At 49.6% G+C, this 22,436-nt stretch overlaps 1 protein-coding gene across 1 annotated transcript; it reads right to left on the bottom strand.

Annotated features, from left to right (window-relative positions):
* Nucleotides 1–7: 7 nt before the first annotated feature.
* ST14 (ST14 transmembrane serine protease matriptase) lies at nt 8–17,222 on the bottom strand. Its single transcript, XM_065651887.1, has 20 exons — nt 17,207–17,222; nt 16,514–16,725; nt 9,143–9,302; nt 8,823–8,950; nt 8,660–8,730; nt 8,073–8,233; nt 7,669–7,704; nt 7,158–7,395; nt 6,873–7,012; nt 6,629–6,726; nt 5,996–6,105; nt 5,361–5,491; nt 4,957–5,061; nt 4,040–4,147; nt 3,814–3,924; nt 3,549–3,677; nt 3,030–3,216; nt 2,639–2,913; nt 2,217–2,353; nt 8–980 (listed from the first exon to the last, which is right to left on the bottom strand). The coding sequence occupies exons 1-20, from the start codon at nt 17,220–17,222 to the stop codon at nt 819–821; spliced, it is 2,715 nt and encodes a 904-aa protein (XP_065507959.1). The 3' UTR covers nt 8–818.
* Nucleotides 17,223–22,436: the final 5,214 nt, after the last annotated feature.

Raw genomic sequence — 22,436 nt, 5'->3', positions numbered from 1 at the left:
TTTTACAAAATGCTGTATTTACAGGCAAGGAGGGGGCAAACTAAACTCAGCTGGAGTGTGGTTGTTTAGGGGCAAGGAACAGGCTGCACAGGAAAATAAAGAAATAAAATCAGCACATTCATAAGTCACACTGTTTTTCTTTACAAAAGTAAGAAGGCTCTAAGGTGGGTGTTCGACACAGCTGAATTGTGGTGTTCTTGTTGCAGGGGCCAAACTCCAGGAACACATTTCAGAGAAGCTCTTCTGCTCATTGCAGCAAGGAGTAAGAAGCTGCTGGAGCTCAGAAGCAGCCGTGTCAGCTCAACCGCAGCGTCGTGTGGAGGTAAAGACGTTGTCTCTCTGCTGGACACCCCATTTCTGCGCACAGAGCTGGGCGCTGCCTCTCTTGGGCTGAGTGATGCCACATTTCTCTTTTTCAGGCCCCCAGCCCTGGACTCGGTGCCACCAGATGTCAGAAGGAACAGACCTCGGTGTGGGACAACACTCAGGGAGGGATCCCCAAGGGGATCCATCCCCCTGACCTTGGTAAGAGCTCCCATTTCCCCCCCGCCATGACTGAATAGCAGAGAAAGGGGTGTGGACGTGTTTGTCTTTTTTCTTTTTTTTTTTTTAATTTATTTTATATGTATCTTGTATGACTGCTCATTGAAGTTGGTGGTGGTAGTTGTGCTAACTTACCCACAAAGGGAAATTGGATTTCTAAGTTGGCAGCTGGGAACACTAAGGGCTAAAATAAACCATCAGCACCTGCTGCTCTGGAGAGGTAGAGTCCAACTTCACAGTAAAGGCTGGGGAGGAAATGACAATCCAAGGGGTCCTTAAAGTCCCGTCTGCTGTTGGACCCAGCTGCGCAGGCTGGTGAGGCGGCTGTAAACTCCGGGCTTGTTCCTCTGGGCGCAGCCTTCGCCCCAGCTCACCACCCCGGCCAGGAACATGCGGCCACTGGGCTCCACGCTGACCAACGGACCCCCCGAGTCTCCCTGCAAAAACAGCCGCATAAGCACCAACCCAAGATAATGCAAATCATATTAAGTCACTAACTCCAAAGGCTTATAAAAAAATTATAAGTCCAAAGCTGCAAAAACAATTCTAAGTCAGCAATCTATAATCTCCTGCCCATTCCCTCAATCAGTAACAAACTTGCATATATTTAAACCAATTAATTAAGGCAATAAGAATCACAACAGCAGAACAAAGACCAAATCACACTAAGTCTTATCATCACTAACTCCAAAAAGAATTCTAAGTCCAAAGTTGCAAAAATAATTTTAAGTCAGCAATCTACATCAGCTCTCTAGTTTCCTGCCCATTCCTCAACAAAAAATTTACATATACCTAAACCAATTAAGTATTGCAATAAGAATCACAATAAATCTATAATCACTAACTCCAGAGTTGCAAAAAGAATTCTAAGTCAGTAATCTACAATTCCCTGCTCATTCCCTCAATCAATACTAAATTGTATATATATCTAAACCAATTAAGTATGGCAATAAGAACCACACTGCCAGAGCAAACCACAAGTCTATAATCACTAACTCCAAAGTTGCAAAAATAATTCTAAGTCAGCTATCTACATCCTCAATCTGCAACCTCCTGCCCATTCCTCAATCAATAAAAACTTTACATATATCTGAACCAATTAAGTATGGTAATAAGAATCACAATGCCAGACCAAAGAGCAAATCACAACAAGTCTATAATCACTAACTCCAAAGGCTCAAAAAAATTCTAAGTCACTTATCTACATCAGCAAACTCCTGCCCATTCCCTCAATCAATAAAAAATGTACATATCAAGTACAGTAATAGCTAAACCAATCAAGTATGGCAATAAGAATCGCAATATCAGGACAAAGAGCTAAACGAGCGATCTCTCTTGCTAACTAAGGCTCCCAGTAACAAACTGGAGTGTGGTGCAGTGTTCTCTTACCTGGTGAGATGGTTTTCAGTCTAAGCCCTGTGTTGCTGGTCTGCAGTTTTTGAGACCAAGCCCTGCGCTGGTGCTGAGCTGTTTTTAAGACCAAGTCCCGTGTCAACACAATTTGCTGCTCACACCCGTTCCAATCCGTTCATTCTCCACATCGAGGAGGATCCACGTAGATTTGTTGTGTATTAAGTGTGCAAATGTGTGTGGAATGCAAAGGGCTGAGCAAACAGCCTGTGTTCCTAACTAAAGCTCCTCCTAACAGCAATAAATAAACCCGAGTGGCCTACCTGGCAGGCGTCCACGCCACCGGTCAGGATCCCCACGCACATCATGCGCGGCGTCAGCTGGTCTGTCAGCAGCTCGTTGCACACCGTCTGGTTGATGAGCCGGATCTCGGCTTTCTGCAAGATGGAGGCTCCGCTGCCTGCCAGGAGGAAACGGCAGTGTAAGGAACAGCACAGAGTGTTTTTAAGCAGCATTTCCCTCCCCTGCGCGCTTCGTTTGGGCTTTGAACACCTGGGTAAATCCCTGCTGTGACAACCTGCTTCTTTCTCCAGCAGGACCGAGACATTAACTTCATGCGCTCCCAAGGGAATCTGTTTGATTCCAGTCTCGAATCAAGCCAATATATTCAAATTGCGTCCATCCAACCCCTGTTCTCTCTAAAAACACACACTAAATATGTCAAGGCAGCCGCACATGCACTCACCTCCTTCCGTGGTCGCTCCCCAGCCCGTGACCCACAGGTCCTTGCCCACGGGGAAGTGGTGGGTGGCGTCGGGCAGGCAGATGGGCTGGACGACGGAGGAGAAGGTGATGGGGCTCTGCAGCTCCATCACCGCGATGTCGTAGTCGTAGGTGTAGTCGTTGAAGAAGGGGTGGGAGATGATGCGCTTGATTTTCTGCGTCTGCACGTTGTTGCCGTTGAGGTTGCCTTGGTCGGTCAGGCCCAGGTAAGCTGTCCACAGGCTGGGGTCTGAGTACCTGCAAGAGTCCCAAGACATCCTAACTCGCTATCTTCAACTGTTTCTTGGAGAAATACCTGTAAAAACTGCTGGTTTTTCCTATTAAAATGGCAAAGCGGGGCGGCTCGCCCATACCTGATGCCCTGAAGCTGCAGGAAGCAGTGCGCGGCCGACACCAGCCAGCTCTCTGAGACGAGCGAGGCCCCGCAGATGTGGCCCTGGCCCTTGACGTGCAGGCTGACCTGCCACGGCCATTCCCCGACGTCCGAGTTCTGCCCACCGACGATCCGCGACTTCCTCGTGTAGGAGCGGATCCCGCAGTCTGGAGCGAGGGAGAAGTGGCACTTAGATACTTCTGCTCCCATTCAGAACCTCCTTGTTGTTCCTCCAGAATATCTCCATGTCAGGGATGCCCAAATGCTAAATTGGCTAAAATATTTACTGCCCGAGTCCATAAAAGTGCAGACAAACCCCTATATTGTTTGTGTAAACCCTCTTAAACACCACAGACACTCCGCCTGCTGCTCAAGAACACATACCTATTTTCCAAACTATCGCCCAGAAAAACCCCAGGAGCTCTCTCCACCACACTTAAGTGTTTCTCTAAAGGGCCCAGCCCAGAAAACGGTGTCCCCCCATTCCCCGGGTACTCACTGCAGTTCTCCTCATCAGAATTGTCCTCGCAGTCCTGCTCCCCGTCGCACTCGGGGTTCTGTTTGCTGACGCAGTGCCCGCTGCGGCATTTGTAGGTGTAATCCTTGCAGGAGACAGTTGCCCGGCCCACTGGAGGAAGGGAGAAGGGTTAAACCCAGTGCTCAGGAGCCCTTTACGTCTCCCACCCATCCCGAGGGCACCACCAACCCGTGAAAAAACACACGCCGGGATGAGGAAACCCGTCAGAGGCCGCGTTTGCCCTCACCGTTGCAGCTGCCCTCGTCGCTCCCGTCCCCGCAGTCGTCCTTGCCGTCGCATTTCTGCGTGCCCGGGATGCACTTCCCGCTGCCGCACTTGAAGCTGTCGGCCGCGCAGCCTGGGGAAGGAGAATTTGGGGTTTTTTTACCTGCCGGTTTCCAGCACGGCGCTTGATTTTCTCCACACCACCATCCCCTTCGTCTCCTTGAGCCCTTGGCCCGCAAAACACTTACTGCACTGCAGCTCGTCGCTGTTGTCGCCACAGTCATCGACATTGTCACAGACCCAGAATTTGGGTTTGCACCAGCCGTTCTGGCACCTGAACTGCTGCTCGGTGCAGTCTGAGAAGGGAGATACATTTATACACATATTTATATCCGAGTTTCTATATATATTTTATATATACACAAGTATATATAAAATACATACAACCACATTTTAAAAAAAAACCCAAATGTGGGCACTGTACATAAAATCTTTTTTAAAATTCAAACAATAAAAACAACTTTAAACATTAAACAACATTAATAAAGGCTTCTGTACAATGCTAAGCAGTTGTTATTTACACATAGAAAATGTAATAGGAGCTGTGTCTGAAATTACAGAACTCCTTAAAATGTCAGTGGCAGGTAATGCAGAAAATATAACAGCATTCCATTCACAAATATTTTCAAGCAATAAATATGTATTTATAAATAGTGTAAATTTACATCGAGATCAGAAATAAAAATCAGAAACAAATCTGAGGTTTGTTCCTTAGTCTATGTGCAACCCATTTATCTTTGTGACTTGGCTGTTAATTGTTTTAAATTTTATTTAGGTACAAGTGTAACTGTCATGGTTTCAAAACGAGACAGGAAAACACAAAAGCAGTAAAAACATTTATATCACCTAACTCTTCATATTAAAATTTTTTTTTTTGTTACTTGGTTTGGTAACAAAATACTTTTATAGCATCCAGCTCAGCCAAACCACAAGAGCCTTGAGGTTTAAATAGAAAAAACACCTTTCCAGCTGGGAGGGACTGGAAAGGAAGGGAGATCCCACTGGGAGGGGGCTGGATGAGCAGGAACCCGCAGCTCCCATGCTGGGAATGATCCCAAATCCATCCCCACAAGCTAAAAGAAAAGAAAATAAAGCACAGACTTACTGCAGGACCTCTCGTCGCTGCCGTCCACGCAGTCCAGCCAGCCGTCGCAGCGCATGCTTCGCTCGATGCAGCGGCCCGTGTTGCAGGTGAACTTGCCAGGGCAGGCTGAGAGGGCAAAAAGGGATAAAAAAAAAATCTGAGACTTCCAGATGTCACCTCTACATCCCTTCCCTAAAGCACACACAACGTTCCCTGTGCCCGCTTACAGCATCCAGCATGAAAAACACCTTTTTCTTACAACAGAGCAGGGATACAAGGAGGTTTGCAGGAAAATAAGACACGCTGCTATCCCCTGGAAAAGTATGCTGCCCAATTTACGTGGCAGCATAACCACAGAGCAGGGAGAGCATCCAGACCTCCCAGATCTCCCCCGTTCCCCCCACAGCCTCGAGGTTTCAACTCACGATCGCTGGAGTCGTAGGACAGGTACTCAGCAGAGAAGCCGGTGTCCGTGTAGGACTGGTCTGAGTGGAACCGCACCTCGATTTTGTTGGTCGTACTGGCCACCACAAACTGGGAGCGCTCCCCGCAGTACCTGCGGGGTGAGAGCAAAGATAAGGGTCAGCATGGGGAAAAACCTCCTTCCAGCTTGGAACTGCCTTGTGAAACAACACTGTTTGCTGTACCGACTCGGCTTTTTGGCCCAGCTTCCTTTAGCTTGTGTAAGAGCAAACAGTAAATGTAAGGAAACGCATCGCAGAACACGATGCGATTCCCCCAACAACAGAGATTTGCTCGTTCAAACAAAACCACGCCAGCTGTTTCTGCCTTTCTGCAAGGCAGGCACACAACGCGATGTTCCGCAGCGTTTGGGGGCATTTGGCCGTAGCACGCAACAAACTCGGAGTCTAACCCCCCAAAACACTGAGCTACCAGAGCAGGTCAACCCAAGCACCGTTCTGCCTCCTCATATCCAAAAAACCACCAGAATATCTGTTCTCACAGCAAGTTTAAGGAAAGCACGAGGTGCCGTATAACCAAACGCAGCCCCCCGACTCAAAAAGCCAAATCTGGGGGTCATAGAGCACCCAACGCCCACCTTGTGCTGTTGATCTGCACGTAGTCCTTGGTGCAGGAGCTGACGGGGATCCCAGGCTCCAGCACGAAGAACATGTTGAAACGCACCTTCACGTTCTTTTTAGAGGGAACCTGCAAAACGAAGCGGAGTCGGTGACGTGTTTGCTGGAGTACAGAAAACGGGAATAAGTTTTGTGGGAAAAGGGTGGTGTTTGAGGGGATGACAGACAACAACTGGAAATGGGACGAAATCCATTTTCCAGAAAGAAAAGAAACACCATCCCAAAAGTCACTATAATTCACCCCAGGATCCCAAATCAAACAGGCACACGGAGGGAGGCTTAAGCCAGAGCTCTCCCAGCAGCACAGAAGGGGTCCCCCCCATCAGTTTTGCCAGCAAGTGACTGGCCTGCCCCAAAGCCCACGTGCCCCGGCACTCTTTGTGTAAAGCTGCAGTTTCTGGGGGCTACAGTCAGTGTCATGTGGGGTTCAGGCCTCTCGCAGCCTTTTCTGTGTTTGGCACCAGCTCCCAAAGCCTCTAAGCCAGGCTCTAGGCCTGCAGGCAGCATCTGCTCTGAGCTCACTTGCACCGTGTCCTACATAACTAAGTTAATTTAACCAACTAATTAAGGCAAAGAGAGAGGTCCCGGCTTACCTCTATTTTCCAGACGCAGTCCATGGCTGGGGGATAATGTGCTGGGTAATAGGGAGTGGTGAAGGTGCCGCTCTCTCCTTTCAGAGTCCCACCGCAGACTAGAAGAGAAGCAGGGAGATGAAAATAGCTTAGAAATTCAGAGAGATGTGGTTATCCCAAACCTTAGGCAGGAAAAGCCGAGATGTGACCTGATTCTCCTGCCTGTAGCAAGGAGAGATGGGAACTGGCCCAAAGCTCTGCTCACCTTTCGTCTTCGGGAGCTGGAAGAATTCAGCCTTAAATCCGGGGAATCTCCCCTCCTTGTTGGTAACCAACGTGACGAGCATGACGTTCTGGGAGGAGAGGAAGGTCAGGTTGTAGGAAGGGGCGTAATTCCCACAGAGCCTAGGAAGGAAGGGACAAAATCCACTAGCAGCAACTGCATCGAGAGCCTCTGAGCAGGGATAGGAGCTCAGTTTCCAGCAGGACTTCTCGGTGTCACATCACGCCAGGACTTGGTGTTGTACAGACACCTGATGGAGACGCTCACCTGACCAAAGCGTGGGGCTCCACGGGGCTCAGCGAGTTGTACACCTTGATGTGGTCACTGTTATCCGTGCACTGCTCCAGCTCCAGCGTCTTGAAGGTCAGGCTGATGATGGAGTTGGCGTCTGCCCTCAGAGTCCAGTAGCAGAGCGCGTTGTTGGGGTACGGGCTGTTGGGGAAGCCCGGGGTGGTGAAACTGGTGATCTCCCCTTCCTTGGCGTGGAGGGCAAACACGCAGCTATCTGCCCAGGAGAGTGGGGCAGAGTTAACCAGGCAAACGAGGAGATTGTGCCCCGTCTTTCCCCAAGATGTGTGGCGCTTGTAATTCCTTGCCTGCCTGCAGATTGTCCCTCTTGCAGGGAGCACCCTCGCCTATTAACACCCACCTACAAAGCGAGAAAGGGCAGCCAGGACTAGAACTGCTGCTAGAACCTTGTGCCGCAGTCTGTCTGACCCCAAAGCAGCTCCAAGTCTGACTTGCACCCATTATGAGACTAAAAAAGAATTGTACTTACTGTCCCGAGTGGAGCGAGCGATGCTGGGATCAACAGCTGTGGGAGAAAATAGAGGGGGTGTCACCTTTGGGCTGTGGCAAGTCCCTGTGCACAAAGATTGAGAGGTCCCTGGGATTTGGTGGGGTCCCTCCCTGCATGCTGGGTCCTGCCTGGGCTCTGGGGAGCCAAATGACCAAGATTTCTCTTTGCAGGAGGGAGGATTCATCCCTGTCCCTCCCCAGATGGGCTCAGAGGAGAACACAGCGTGTCGGAGTGAGGGAGAAGGGTCCACACAGCCTCCTCGAGGATGCACGGCTGTGAAAGCCATGTCCTTAAAGGCACCCGAGGGACTGGCAGCTCCCCGCTCCAGCCAAATGCGTCCCCCTACAAGTCCCACGCAGACGGATGGCGGAACCAGCACTCACGGAAAGCAATGACCGACTCCACCTTCAGCATGGGGTTCCGCAGGCGGGGGTTCCACCTCTGCACCAGGCTCTGCTTGTCTGCCATCGCCCTGTCCAGGCTCTTCTCCTGGTACTTGGGGACGGCGAATTCCGACCAGTAGTAGGCAATGACGCTGCCTTCGCTGCAGGGGAAAGGGAAATTACGGGGTGAGAGAAAGAACAGATGCAGGAGGGCTCAAGTAGCACAAGGAGAAAGAGCCAGGCTGCTTGATGAAGCACTTTTGTAGGATGGCCATGGGGATATCTCAATGATAAATTAAGCAAACTGCACCCAGCAAAAGCCCTGGTGAGTCCCCTTCAGAGTTCATAGGGCTCTGCTGCACCATACCTTGATTTTCTCAAGATATCTCCCCCAGCACAGAGCGCTAAGGACTGGCAGAGAACAATAGGCATTTTCAAGTCGCTTTTCACTGCCCACCCTTTCCTGTGTCACTCAGGCTGATTACTGAGGTGTTTCCATCCCCGCAATGAGGGTCCACGGCTGTGTGACATCCCAGCATCGCCCTCCTCCGCTCCCAGACAGGGCTCAGGCAGCACCGAACACTCACCTGAAGGCAGTTATCACAGTCTCTTTGTGGTACGGGCCGATATCTGGATGATTCATGTAGATCTCTTCTACCTGCAAGTTTTAAAGAAGAGCGTTCAGCATATCCAGAAGCGAGGAGGAAAGAAGTCCTGCTCACAGGAGGAGGGATGGAAGAAACCTCTTACCGTGCTCTTCACCTTCTTGGCCAGCATGGTGAACTCAGGTGAGCTGGAGTTCTCATAAGCATCAAGGAAGTCCCAGTTCAGAACCCGTAAGTGGCCGTTGAAAACCTTCCGGACGGATGCGTTCCTGTCTGGAAGGCAACAGTTCAGAGTCAGAAAGGGCCGAAATCATGGTAGGGGGGTGGGAATGGTGTCATCCCCCCCTTCCTGGAGCCTTCCTGGAGTTAGAAAGGGCACATGTGAGCAATGCAGGATAACAAAGCTTTTCCATTCGGATGTTCTCCCAGGGTATCGCTCTACACGCCATCAGATGTCACACTCACATTTGAAGTGCCAAACCAGGAGGCCGGTGACAAGGGAGACGAGCAGGAAAACGCCGATGACGATGGCAACGACCACGCGCCGCTTCGGGCCCCGCTTCTCCATCTTCTTGGAGTTCATGGCAGGGAGGAACTCCACCCCTTCCTCCAGGTTGTTCATGTCCTGGGGGGGCAGAGAAGGCAGGAGGGTGGAAAGGCTGTTCCCAAACCTGGTTTGGAGAGGTCGCACCACGAAGCAGTCCAGAGCAGAGCTCCCCATCATCCCAAACTCAAGCCGCCGGCATCTCCACACCCACGCCACGGCAGGACAAATCCTGAAGGCTTTTACTTCGCTTTTCCGCACAGGCCTAACTCCTTTTTAGACCTAATATATGGTAAACAGCTCGAGTAAACTCCGTGATGAGTCCACGTGCCCCTTGTGACCATGACAGGTCACAAACCCACAACCCTCCAAGATCTCTGCCTGCTGGCAGATGAAACTCCAGACAAAAATTCACCCCCGCAGAGCACTCGCTATGTGGCAGGTGTGTCACCCGCAGCCCGTGGGGCACAGCATGCTATAAATAGCATTCCTGTAAAAGAAGAAACCAAACTACTTCCTTCCTTTACATTTGCACGACTCTCTGGACATCTCTGGGGCCAACGCAGCACTCCTGTATTTTTGCTTGAGATTTTCTGTTCAGCACAAACACCAATTAAAAGAAATAAAGCAAAAAACTAAGGTGAACGCACAAGACATTTCCACGGCCAGCCAGACCCTCAGGGCAAGACGTGTTGGCTAATTAAGATCAGGTCCTAAATGCAGCCACCCTGAAATAAGGAATGACACCCGTAGCGCACATGGGTGATGAAGAGGAAGGTTTGTGGCAGCCCCATGTCAGCTGCAAAACCGGGATTCGCTTTCTCGCACTTTTGGCTTACCTGCCCTCCATTCTCGCAGACCTGCACCTCTGGAATCAGAAGGGCTGCAGGCTCAGATGTTTCCAGCCCAGCACATCCTCGATACAGGCAGATTTCAGGGGCTCGGAGCTGCACTTTCCTCCCCGGAGCTTGCTAACGCATGCTGGGAGAGCAAACCACATCTTCTGCTTTATTCCTGGGGTAGGAAGGGCTCTCTGCCTGCTGCAAACTGCCCAAACCACCAGGACGCTTCACTTTTCAGTCGCTACCTTCCCGTTTTCCCCTCTCCTGAGCCTTACCAGCGTCTGGCAGCTTCCTGGCGAGCAAGGATGCCACAAAACAAAGTGCCTGACCAGCACAAATCCACCTCATTCAAATGCATTCCTGCGCTCCGGAACGGGGTAACGTCCTCCCCGCAAACGTGATGCCAGGTCAGATGCTGCCTCCTGTCCTCTCTCAGCCCGGAGCTGACACAAACAAACGCTAACGGCTCGGGTTAGTGTGATATAAATGTCACAAGCTCCTAAAAGTCGGGAAAAACAACCAGCGAAGGAGATCCTGAGCCAGGCGATGAGCCATCCTCGCCGCACGTCCCTGGCTTCACCTTCTTTATCTTTCTCAAGCCTTGCTCTGCAGGAAAGCCCAGCACTTGCACCGCTCCTCTCCTCCTTTTGCCCTCTTCCTCTCCTCCTTTTGCCCTTTTCTTCCCCCAATCTCCATCCTCTCTTCCCACCCTCCACAGCCTCTCCTCCCTGCGGTATTTGCCGGAGGCCCTTTGCAAAAGAAAGGGACGTGGCAGGAACCTTACCCTACATTTTTGCAAAGTTTAATCCTCTGCAAACACTCACCAACCCACCAGTTTTCACATCGTCTGCTCTCTGAATAATCCGAATTTATCGTTTGACAGCTCTTCACTACGGCACAGGGAAAGAAAACTTGGTTCCTTGGTGAGATTTTACTGCCTAAAGCTGGGCAAAAAGAAACCAAGGTCCAGCGCAGCATCTCTTGGGTGCCAGGCTGGTTCTGTCACCAACATCCAGCCGGCACCAGAAGAAAATAAAGACCCAGTGGGGCCAGAGGATGATCCCATGGGGGAAGCTCTGGTTCCCATCTGGCTTCCATGATCATACAGGAAAAGCTTGAAAACATAACCCAAGGGAACTTCAAAGCAGAAGACACACAAAATAAAGCTTAAATACATACAGATATTCTAAATCAATAAACTCTTCAGCCAAAGTCAAGATTGCCTGGAGTCTCATAGGCCATCTTTGAAATAGCAACCTGGGTCCCACGGGTTTCCAAGCCATGCAAGAAATCCCCCCAAATCAGGTAAAGAGGAGAAACCAGCCACAAATCTTGCAAGCATCACCCTGTTTGCAGCACCAAGCCTGCCCAGGACTTCCGATACTTTGCTGCTGTTAGATGAAAGAAAATTATTTAATTCTCTTCTACCATCCGCAGGAGCCTGCAGCAAGAAAACAACCTCAGGGCTTTAAAAGATCTACCTGTTCACACAGAACCCCTTCAGCCCTCTGCAAAATTCCCAAGATTCGGTTTTAGCAAACTGCCAGAAGAAAACGGGGCTCACCTGCAAGCAGGAGACAGTGCTGTGCAAGGCCAGACTGCACAACACAGTGGCTGGTGCATTTTAACATCCTCTTGGAGCTACAGGTTCTGTCTTTACCGAGAGAAAACTCTTAGACAGGAGCAACTACTCAATGTGATTAAATCAGAAGGAAAAAGCAGCTCCTCTCTGCCTCCAATACAGACAAACACACGCTCCTGCAGCATGACCAAAGGAAGCTGAGCAATAAAATTCACCATCTGATCTTTCTTTAGACCATTTCTCTGCTCTTCTTGGAAAAAAAGAATGAAAGATCTTAAACCTGCAAGAGTTTACAGGATGCCTTTGTCATTCTGTTCGTGCTCCAAGCCAGCAGTGACAGCCACAGCACCAGGAGCAATTAAAGGAGTGTGGGGACTCCTAGGAGATTATTTTCATTATTGCTCCTGTACAAGGTCCATAAGGAGACGCTGTCACTCACCAGAAGTTACGCAGTGATTAGAGGCAGATACGAGACTGGATGCAAAGAGGTTTCTCCTCCTGCCCTCTGTTTTGTACTCCAGATCTTGCACTCTCCCATCCTCAGATCTTTTGCACACCATTACATCTGTACACCTTTTGCACACCATTACATCTGTACACCTTTTGCACACACTTACATCTGTACACCTTTTGCACACACTTACATCTGTACACCTTTTGCACACACTTACATCTGTACACCTTTTGCACACACTTACATCTGTACACCTTTTGCACACACTTACATCCTCCAGCCAACTTGGACACTTGCGTGAAGCTGCTCTGCAGAGCTGTTGTGTGTCGCAGCCTGGGGTAACCAACGAGTGACCCCTGCAAACTATCTTCTCAACCCAAGGCAAAGGATCTGAAGCATCCCTCAAACACTCCAGGAATGCCAAGTTGGGTCATGCCGGGAAGATTTCAGATGAGGCGCTGTGTCCTGACCTCTGAGTAAGAGGCTGAATCTTCCCTGCCCACACTCAGCACAAAAAACCACACGTTTGAGCTTAGTGCCAGGCTTGTCTGTGCCCTAAAATTACAGCTCAGCCTCTGCTCACACCCTCACTGTGCTGCATATCCCTTCCCTGCTGCTCCTCCTGTTCAATGGGGAAAAACAGCTCCTTGGCGGGGCTGGGCACCATCCTCAAAGGCTCAAAAGCTCATAGATAAATCAAGAGAAAGATGATTACAATTTTAATTTCCTTTAGCTAATGGTGGCTGCACATTTCCCTCATACTGAACAGTCCATCGCAAGGGCAGATGCAAACCAGAGAGGATCTGAAAGCACGTCCTGCTCTCACCTTGTCCATGATTCCCCAAGAAAGTCTCCGGCTCCAAGTGACTCCAGGTCTGACTTGTCCTTGAGGAAACGACTCCGATAAACATTATTGACAGAAAACCTGCCTTGATATTCTCCCCGCCTTAGTCACAGGTTCGGTTACTTCCTCCTCGCTCTGAAAGACATCGTCCCATTTCTTCCACGCCTTGTTTTTCCCTGGAGTAAAGACTCCATGAGGAAATTTGGAACAGGAACAGGCACAGATGGATTTATCCAGCGCTTGGAGGGCTCCTGCACACAACTCCTTCGTGCAGGGAGCTCAAGGGGAAGGCCTGTGCGTGAGCAAACCTTCCCACTCCTCCTCCGTCAGCCAGCCCCATGATGTATTTTTAGACAGTGACCGTACTCTGCTAGACTGGCCAAACCAGATGCAGAAGTGACTAATTCCGCAATTCTGTCGGCAGGAAATTCGGCAGGCGCTCGGGGATGGCAGGGACTGCCACAGGCAGCTCTGGATGGGAGACGCTCACCGGGATTCCAGCTGGGATCAGCATCTCCCACGGAAGCTGATTTCTGGCTTGTCTGGTGGTTCCAGCAAGAATACAAACTTGGAGGTGGCCTGGGGAGGTCTCAAACACAGAAGAGTCATCGGACAACACGGCCAGACTCTTGCCAGGTAATTACACCCTGCGTGTCCGAGAGGCAATTTCCAGCTCCCCTTTACCAGCCACACCTGCCTCAGGTGGTGTTCAAAAAAACTAAAACAAATATCACAGGAGAAATGAGAGGAATGAAATCCATCGCCTCGTCGACCAGGGCAGGACATGGCCAGCAAGCCAGGCCTAGAGCCTGGGACACCCACCCCAAGCCTTTGAGATCAACAGGGTGGGCTTCTGCAGGGCAGAAAGAGCCAAGAAAGTTCTGTTTTCCAAACCTGAGGTTTCCCAGATCATACTGAAAGCAAACACCAGCTTTGTGGTGTTGGCATAAGGGGAAACAGCCTGTTTCCTATATGATTAAAATAAAAAAAACAAAACTAAAAGCTGCTGACATATGGTGTGCACAGCATGGAACTCGCTTCACGATTCTTGAGATCAGCTCTTGCTGCAAACCCTGATACTCCTCCAGGAAGAGATCTGATAACAAAAATCTTCCCGATTCTCTTCTTATCCTTGGTAAGAAATACACGGAAATAGCACACACAAGAGCTGAGTGTCTGTAAGGCACATCCATGCAGTGTTGCCCCAACACTGAAGAAACTTTGCCAGCATATTATTTTTTCATCTTCAGTTCCTTATTAGCGGCAATAACGCTATAAAATGATGACATCAGAGCTAAGGAGGGACTCTGAAGCAAGAAATAAGGGACACGGCGTCCTCCGGACTGTCTGCCTTCCAGGCACAGAGGGCGATAGTGAAAGACCCAAGTCGCACACACCTATTTCACACACCAATTTCAACCTCAGTCCTCTATAGCATTGAATCGTCTCGTGACCATCCTGAGTCATACGAGAAACTGAATTCCTGTAGGTTTATTGCAGAAGAAACTCGAGTTAATGTTTGCACAGGACAGCGCGGGCCAGCCTTGCTGCCCTGCACCGGTCTTATAAGTGCAGCAGCTCAGAAAAAAAGCCACCACGCTTCTAATTGTGTTTCTGTTGTTGCAGAGCCTTTTATATGCAAGATTTAGCAGTTCTTGGGGAGAAGTAGGAAATAAGGCACCTTAAAGGCCTGTTACATGTAGCTATGAGCCATGAAATTCCTCCCTACAACACGCTTATGTCCCCAGACGAGAAAAGAGACATGCCGCAGATGCAAATAGCTTATTTAAAAACACTCCTACATCGTTGATGGTACAGAAAGTACTGTCTGAACAACAAACACGCCCTCCAGCAGCCACACAAAACCAGCTGGGCTCCAGACCTCGCTGAAACGCTCCACGCTCATCACATTTCACCCATGCTCTTGACCGACTCTTACAGCTTTGAGGTGGACCTGGCCCACGATATTTGAATGTTCAGAGTTAACAACATGGGAAACAGCAGCACGTCTGACCTGGCAAAGCCTTTGTCTGCCAAATCCACCGGTATCAGCTGCTCCCTCCTCCGCCCCAGCCTATATCTGGGGTATTGCGGTGCATTATTTGAAAGGCGGCCTTTGGATGGAAACGGCACATTCTACCCTGGTCAAGGCAAGAACCTTTGCTCTGATACTTTCAAAACTCTCTCGGTGGTTTTACAAAGTGATCTTTTGTTTGCTGAGCAAAGGTCTGGTGCGCTCTCGATCAGCCTCAGCCCTTTTTCTCGTCGTCACCTTCCTGATCCCTGTTTGGTTTTGGCACCGACAGCAGCAAAACTGGCCTGAGCAGCAGCTCACCCATCAGACACGACCCGAGAGAAAAGCTCTGTGCCTTTCTGAGGACGAGAAATTGCTTCTCACTGTGCCCAGCTCCTTCTCCATCGCAGGAGGAGACACAATCATTGCAAAAAAACCCTCACATTTGTTTTGCCATCGCATTTATAGGAAGTCAAATCCAACCACAGTCAGTCCACAAGGAACTGCTCGGGCTGTTCACTGGTCCTCCCAGATCAGATCAGCTCCCCTTGAAGTTATCAAGGGGGAAAACTGATCCAGAAGCAGGGGAAAGTGAAGACACACCGGTGCACAAACCTTCCTTTAGCCAGGAGAAAAAGGGAACAGGAATGATCACCCTGCATGCAACGGAGTCACCCTGACCCAGCCAGGGAACAAGGAGCTGGAGCTGAACGGTATCAGCGAGAGCATCTCCTTCCCGCTCCTGGCAGCTCTAACACACGCAGACAGCAGGGCTGGAGGCAAAATAAACTTTTTCTTGCTGTAGGCCAGCTTTCTGATGAGTGCTAGAGCTGCTGGCTGCTTTGTGCTGCCAGATAACAACCGCTAAAGCCTCCGAGACCCACACAGACAGCCCGCAGGTGAGCTGGAAAGCGCTGCTCTCCTGCTTTAATATAAAAGCCCAGTTTTAAAACAGCTCTGTGGCACAGAGCAAGCTCTGGAGGCACAACCCAAAACCAACAGTCTCTGCCTGACCCTCAGCCCCAAAAAGCCAAGACCATGGCTTAAGCTCGCTCAAGTTTCAGAGCACACTGATAATGCACTGGTTAATTAATGAAGCCCCAAAGCCCTCGGTTAAAGTCAGACCTGCTAAGGGCTGGAACAGGTTTAGTTAGATCTGTTGCTAAACAACCCGGACTCAAGCGCTGCAAACAATTCACCTCGATGTAGTTTAGCTTTACCCACACCCCCAGAGTGTAGCTTAAGCCGAAATCAAAACCATCAGAGTGATTTTAGAGCTGACGCCAAGGTGGTCTAACACCGGTGGGAATTTCCCCTTTCCCAAAGCTGATTTGACTTCTCCTGCTCCTCTGGGCTTGGCGGCATCCCCCAAACAGGTTCTCCTGACCTTACCAGGAGCAGCAGGAGCTTCCCCGCTTCCCAAGAGAGCTGGAGCCGTCCCGGTCGGTCCTGACCTGAAAAGCTCAAAGGAACCAGAGCCAGCAGAGGCCGAAGCAGCACGGTGAAAAGCGGATGGCTTTTGGGAGATCCCCACCGCCTTCTGGGTGCCGTCTCACCTGTGCTTGGGCGCTGTACCTCATGCCGGCAGCCATGGGGCCCCGCTTCACGGCGAGGGCGGCTGGCGCGGCCGGCTCAGGCCGCCATGGCTCGGGCGCTGCTTTCCTGGGCTCGGCACGGCTCGGCGCGGCTCGGCACGGTGCCCAGCCCCTCCTCTCCGCAGGTACGGGGAGGCGGAAACACCCGGCGGGTCCCCCCGGCACTCCCGTGTCTGGCGTTCGTGGGAAAACGAAGGAAAACACCGTGCCCGGAAAGCCAAAAACCCCACTGCATCACCCAAAGAGACCTTTTTGCCCTGTGCTTTAAGTAAATGAAACCAGAAAAATCTGTCTTTTACCAAGAGAAGCCACTCCACAGTCAGCAGGAGGGCTCGCTAGCGCTCACGGACACAACAGTTTCTAGGGCAAAGATTTATGTACCCAAGGTCTTATCGCTTTTTAGGTGACAATGACTATCCTGCTAAGAAATTCTGCTGCAAAGAGGGCACTTTCCAGCATGCATAGGCACTTCAGCCCCTGGGACAAGCTGTTCCCAAAAACATCTGGTACGCTGAGGGGCTGCCAAAGCAAAATATTCCCTTTATCCCAGCCTGAAACCTGCTCTCAGATAAGCTGCAGCACCTTAGGAATGAGCTGAGACATCTTATCAAACAGAACAGGTCAGATGAAAAATGACAAGGCACACAGCAGTACAGCAGGAATTGCACATGTATCCAAATTTGGCACTCGGGGTGTTTCTTACATATCAGCAACAGCTCCTGGAAACTGATGGTCTAATATTAAATTGTGTCCCCAAAGAAGAAAAGGAGGGACCAACCTGGCGTTGAGAGGATGCTCCAAGACAGGTTTGAAAGATGGTTTTTAACACTGAAAACTGCGTTCCTGACAGTCTTACTCCACCATTTTCCCCTTCTTGGAAAGACGACTTCCCCCCCATGCTCCAATATTTAGATTTCTCACAATCAAGAGTAAGTCAAGATTAAGCATAGCTGGACCAACATCATCTTTCTGGGAAAGGATATTTCCTTCTCTGTCTTATATGGGATAGTCTATACCAATATACCTTTACACCAGCTGCATCCTCCTCTGAAACTGATTTTTTTTCCCCATCTGAACATTTAAACTTCCCAGAACGCTGTTTCTCATGTGACAGGAGCTGCCCACGGATGCATATGCTGCAGGGAGATGCTTGCTGGGTTACCTTTATTTCCCCTTGCTCTAAAACGTCTCCTGCAGAGTGCAAGCTTTGTGTCCCTTTTGCAGGTGTTTCTCTGGGGTAAAAAGAGACAGTGTCAGGTCTCTGATCCTGCTCTTTTCTTTTTAGGTGAAAAAACCCCAGGGAAGTTCTGTGCTTTTGCAGAAATACTTCTACCACCGCCTTTACTGCTCCATTCTGCCTCAGCCACCAGAATCCCACCCAGGCTGAGCACCGCGCAGCAGGAAGTATCTGGGATTTCAGGTATTCCCCTTCAAAAGGTGGCTTTGTTAGTCAGCCTGCTGGAACCGCCCACTGGCTCATGTCAGGAGCTGCTCTCAGCTCTCTCGCTGATGCTCAGCCCTGCCCAGAGCTCTGGTTTTACAGCCACTCCCTACCTGGCTGACTGACTTAATATTCCCCCTGTGAAACAGCAGATTTTAGGTATAAAGCAGCTAGTCCGAGCTCAACCACTGCTCTTTGTTTCTGCAGTTTTCTCCTCTGCAATATATCAACTCGTCTCCTCCGGGCAGCTCTGGGATGTGGCTAATGAGGGCAAGATGCAAACTCGCTCTTTGAGGCCTAAGGTGTCTCCTGCAAAGATCCACCACTCCTGCGTTCACACAGAGATGCAAATGCTCAGTGTTTTCTGTCATTCAAGCCACTGACATTTTACAAACTAATTCATTAGCCCAGCTGGCTCTTTGAACAAAGGCATGCAATCACCGTGGGGGAAAAAAAAGAAAGCAACACACATGCTAAATATAAAATATTATATAGCTGGGCAGCAGCTGGTTTAGAGTCCAAAGTGATGGGATTCCCATTTCTTTGCTGCTGAAGCAGTGATTTATTTTGTGGCTGTGTTGCTCAATCACCGCAATAGATGAGGGCCCCCTTTCTGGGCACTGTACAGCCCCAAAACATCAAAGCAGCAATTCCCAATGAGCAGTTTGCCACGTGCGTTTGCAATATGACACTTCCATGTGTCTCTCTGGTCTGACCGAAGGATGCTGAGCCCAAGCCATGTCACCACCAAGAAAGACGTAACCGAAGCACATAAAGATCAAGCCACTTACCCACGTGCGATGGCAGCAGTCAGCAGCAAACAAAGCCTCTTGTTTCTTCCCAATTCTATCAGTTCCTCAACAAAAGCTGTCACCTCCTCCTAACGTCTCTTCGCATCAGTGTGGCCACCACAGCATCCTGAGAGCAGCGAGTCGAGGTTTAACACGCCTTTAAGGAGGAAGGAGAGCACTTGCTTTAGGTTCCATCTTTGTCAGAACTGTGTGCAAGTCCTAAGAGCTAAACTGCCGTGAGCTGGACCCCCAGGAGAGTCCCAGAGGAGACATGGATCAGCTGCAGGAGCAGCAAACCCCGTCTGAACAGGCGGGATATTTCCACATCAGCTCCCAGCCCTGGGCATGCCATCCACGTGAAAAAAGGGAAGAACGTAGCTGCTTACACAAGGAACGCAGGGGAAAAATCTTCTGGTGGAGGCAGTTCCAGGAATTCTAGCTCTGCAAAGCAGCACCATCCATCCAGCAAAGGGCTGGGTTCAGTGACAAAGGGTTTTCCTCCCTGCAGCGTGTCCCAAGGAGTCTGTTCTCAGTGTGACTCCTAAATTCAAATTTCACCGGCAGTGCCCTCCCACCCAGATTCCTGCCAGACAACCCCGAAACCACCCCAGCTCTGTCTGCACTTAAAACATTCAATCCGGTTCGGCAACTTCCACTGTGATACAAAAGACTGGGAGAGAGATAAAACTCACAGGGTGTCCTGTTACTTTGCATTCCAAAGAGTAAATAAAAGGCTGATTCAGTGGGAGGAGAGGAAAACGTCATCCAGAAGCTCTGCGGTTTCCAGCTGAACCGGCAGCCCCCTGAGAGCAAAGGTGAACATTTCGGTACCGCTTGGCTGACCTGCACAGGGTCCCTTCCTGCTTTCAGGCCCGAGGCAAGTTGTCTTGGTGTGATTCAGCTTCTCCATCTGTAATGCAAGGAAAATAATTACTGACTGTGGAGAATGGGACCTGTAAAAGTGCAGTGAGTTGCCCTCACGCTGCTTGGAGGCACACCCGAGAGGCGGTGCTGCTGTTCAGGATTACTGCGTAATTTGGATGGGAATTTATCCTTTGATCTCAAACGCTTCTCTCAAGAGCTCTGGAGTGAGAGTCCTGCTTCCAAAACATGGCTTGGGCAGAGATCACAAGTGGTTTTGCCCTCCTGAACTCATGAAAGCTGAACAAAGGGCACTGGGGATCAGCTCCATCATGTGGATGAGACAGACAGGAGCGGCAAGGAAAGGATGTGACAGCGTGCAACCAGCTTGGAACGAAAAAATCCACCCCCAGCCCTCCGGACAGCTCTGAGACGCACTTCCAGAATTAAAGGGGATCATTTCCTGGGCCTCTGTATTGCCAATGGACTCCCAAGGGAATCCAAAGCACTAGAAAGCACACCAGAGGATTTAAGCTTGCTCCCAGGACTATACTATGAGCTGGGTCTTTCTCTTGAGCCCTGCTGTGGCTCGTGAAAGCAGAGAAGCTCTTTTGTGAGCTCTGAATCAGCACCAGCGGCATTTGCCAGCCCAGCAGCAGAGTGGACAGGCCTGACTGCCTGGTTTCTGGCTCCTGTGATTTGAAACCAGCTACACACTCTGACACACCCAAGATTTCAAGTCAGTTAAGGTCCTGTCTGCCTAACGAGCAGCAAATGTGTAAGCTGAGGCTGTGACTTAGCTGGGAAAGAGATGCAGACAATGCGATGAAATTGTTTCTCTTTGGTTTAGTATAAACAAGTAGAGCTGACCATGCTCACGTGCCTTGCCACCTTATTTTCCACACAAAATAGAAGTTCAGACTTTGTGTTGGTGTTACCTCAGCTGTTTACAAGCAAAAAAAGGTACACAGCTTTGAGTTTTCACTTATTCCACTTATTTCCCTCCCTCATTGGTGCAGAGGACAAGGGATGTGGTGTGTAGTCGGTTTTTTTGCCATTTTATGGTCCAGCTCCTGCTGTCTTTCAGACAACAAACTACCTGATGTCCTTCCAGCAATCCTGGGTACATGCTGTTAACGTGCTCAGCCTAAAGCAGGAAAACTGGCTACGAACTAGCTGCCAGCGTTGAGTCTGTCAGAGGTGAGCAGCGATACGTGCACTCCCAGTCCTGTCCGGGATGAGGTGGCAGGCTGGGTGAAACACACTGAATCAGCCTCGGAGACCTGCTCCAGTCCATCCTCCACTCCAAAAAGCAGGAGCAGTACGGATGATGTCTGTCTGGAAACTCCCCTCCTCTCAAGACAATCTATTCTAGTGTTAAGGTGTCCGCACTTGCTGTGAGTTTTCATAAAACCCACCCTAAATTCAGCTTTCTAATTGCAAAGGACTCCCCTCTCTGACTTTGGGACGCGCTCTCTCTTGGTCACAGCTATCTAAAAACACAAACTAAGCTTTCATGTTGCCCTTCAAATAATAACGTGCTATTTTTGTGACAATGAAGCACTTTGGGCTTTCAGAGAAATCCTCAGCTTTGCACATTATCACCTTCCCGCCCGCCCAGCTGTCCTAGTGGAACAACAACTCAGTGAAGTTTGCGATTTTTGGTAAGCTACCAGCTTCCCACAGACAACCCCGTGACAATAAAACCGACAGAAAGAGGAGCCTCCCTCTCTGCTTTGCGTCACCTTTAAAACCCCTTCACAGACGTTTCAGGGGCCAAACAAATTTGGAAATGCACTTTCAGGACAGGAACCCTGTTAAAAGCAAACCTTGATACAACAGCTTACCAACTTCTTGCTTGTAATTTAAGGCCGCCCCAGCTATGCAACAGAAGTTATTTCCTTAGACGAGCAAAGCAGCGCAAAGGGACATCGGTAATTCATAAAGCTGCAGTGACTCAAGCGCTTCTGACTTAGCATACCCATAATTTCACTGTTTAACTGAGAAAACAGGAACAACTCTCACCATCGGCTGACTTATAAGCAACTTGCTTAAGCACTTGAAAAATCCTCAATGCAAATGCTTTTTTTTTTTTGAGTAATCGAGCATATTTTTCTATGTACAGAAGCATATTTTTGCATGTATGTTTCATAAATGTCAAGAGGTCATTTTTTTGCCAAGCACAAACTGAAAATATTTTCCCTTCTTGCCAAAAATTCATTCGGAATGATAAATCAACACATGGAAGTCACTCACCGAGTTTCAAATGACGCCAGTATTTTTGCAGGTCCTCGTTTCCAGGTCCTTCTTAGCAATTCAAGCAGTATCTGTGCAACAGGGAAAGCAGCACGACCTTTGGCAGGTTTGCTCTTCTGTTTTCCAGGCCTTACTCCAGGTCAGGACATCCACTTATTGATGCTCCCTCTTGTATTTTGTTCTGCTCTTTCTTTACGTGTTGTTGTGAAACCACCCGATCCCGGAGCTCTTCAGGACCAGCACGTTTCTGCTTCAAGGATCTTGGTTCTGGCAGGTGAATTATTTTGCTCTGAGTCTTGCAAACTGCAGGATGGTGACAAAACGTAATGTTACAAGATATAGATGTAAGGCTTGCCAACTTGATCTGGTTATTACTTCTAGACATAAGGAAACAAATTCATTCTTAAAATATTTACCTCTGATGTAGCAGGTTTTAGGCCTCAACGCAGGATGCCATGTACAAGATTAATCCGTGCTCAAGTAGATTAATCCACGTCGAATGGGTCACGTTACATGAGATGCGTCATCCCTAAAT

The sequence above is a fragment of the Caloenas nicobarica genome, chromosome 26 (assembly GCF_036013445.1).
Source record: "Caloenas nicobarica isolate bCalNic1 chromosome 26, bCalNic1.hap1, whole genome shotgun sequence".
Lineage (NCBI taxonomy): Eukaryota > Metazoa > Chordata > Aves > Columbiformes > Columbidae > Caloenas > Caloenas nicobarica.
Note: the sequence above shows the minus strand (reverse complement) of the source record. Positions and strands in the feature narration are given on the sequence as shown.

What these genes read in the sequence shown, in the direction of transcription:
- ST14 (XM_065651887.1), bottom strand. An exon ending in GTCCTACGACTCCAGCGATC is followed by an intron (nt 5,062 to 5,360) that starts GTGAGTTGAAAC and finishes TTGCCCTCTCAG; the next exon opens with CCTGCCCTGGCAAGTTCACC. An exon ending in TTCTGATGAGGAGAACTGCA is followed by an intron (nt 3,217 to 3,548) that starts GTGAGTACCCGG and finishes CCCTCGCTCCAG; the next exon opens with ACTGCGGGATCCGCTCCTAC.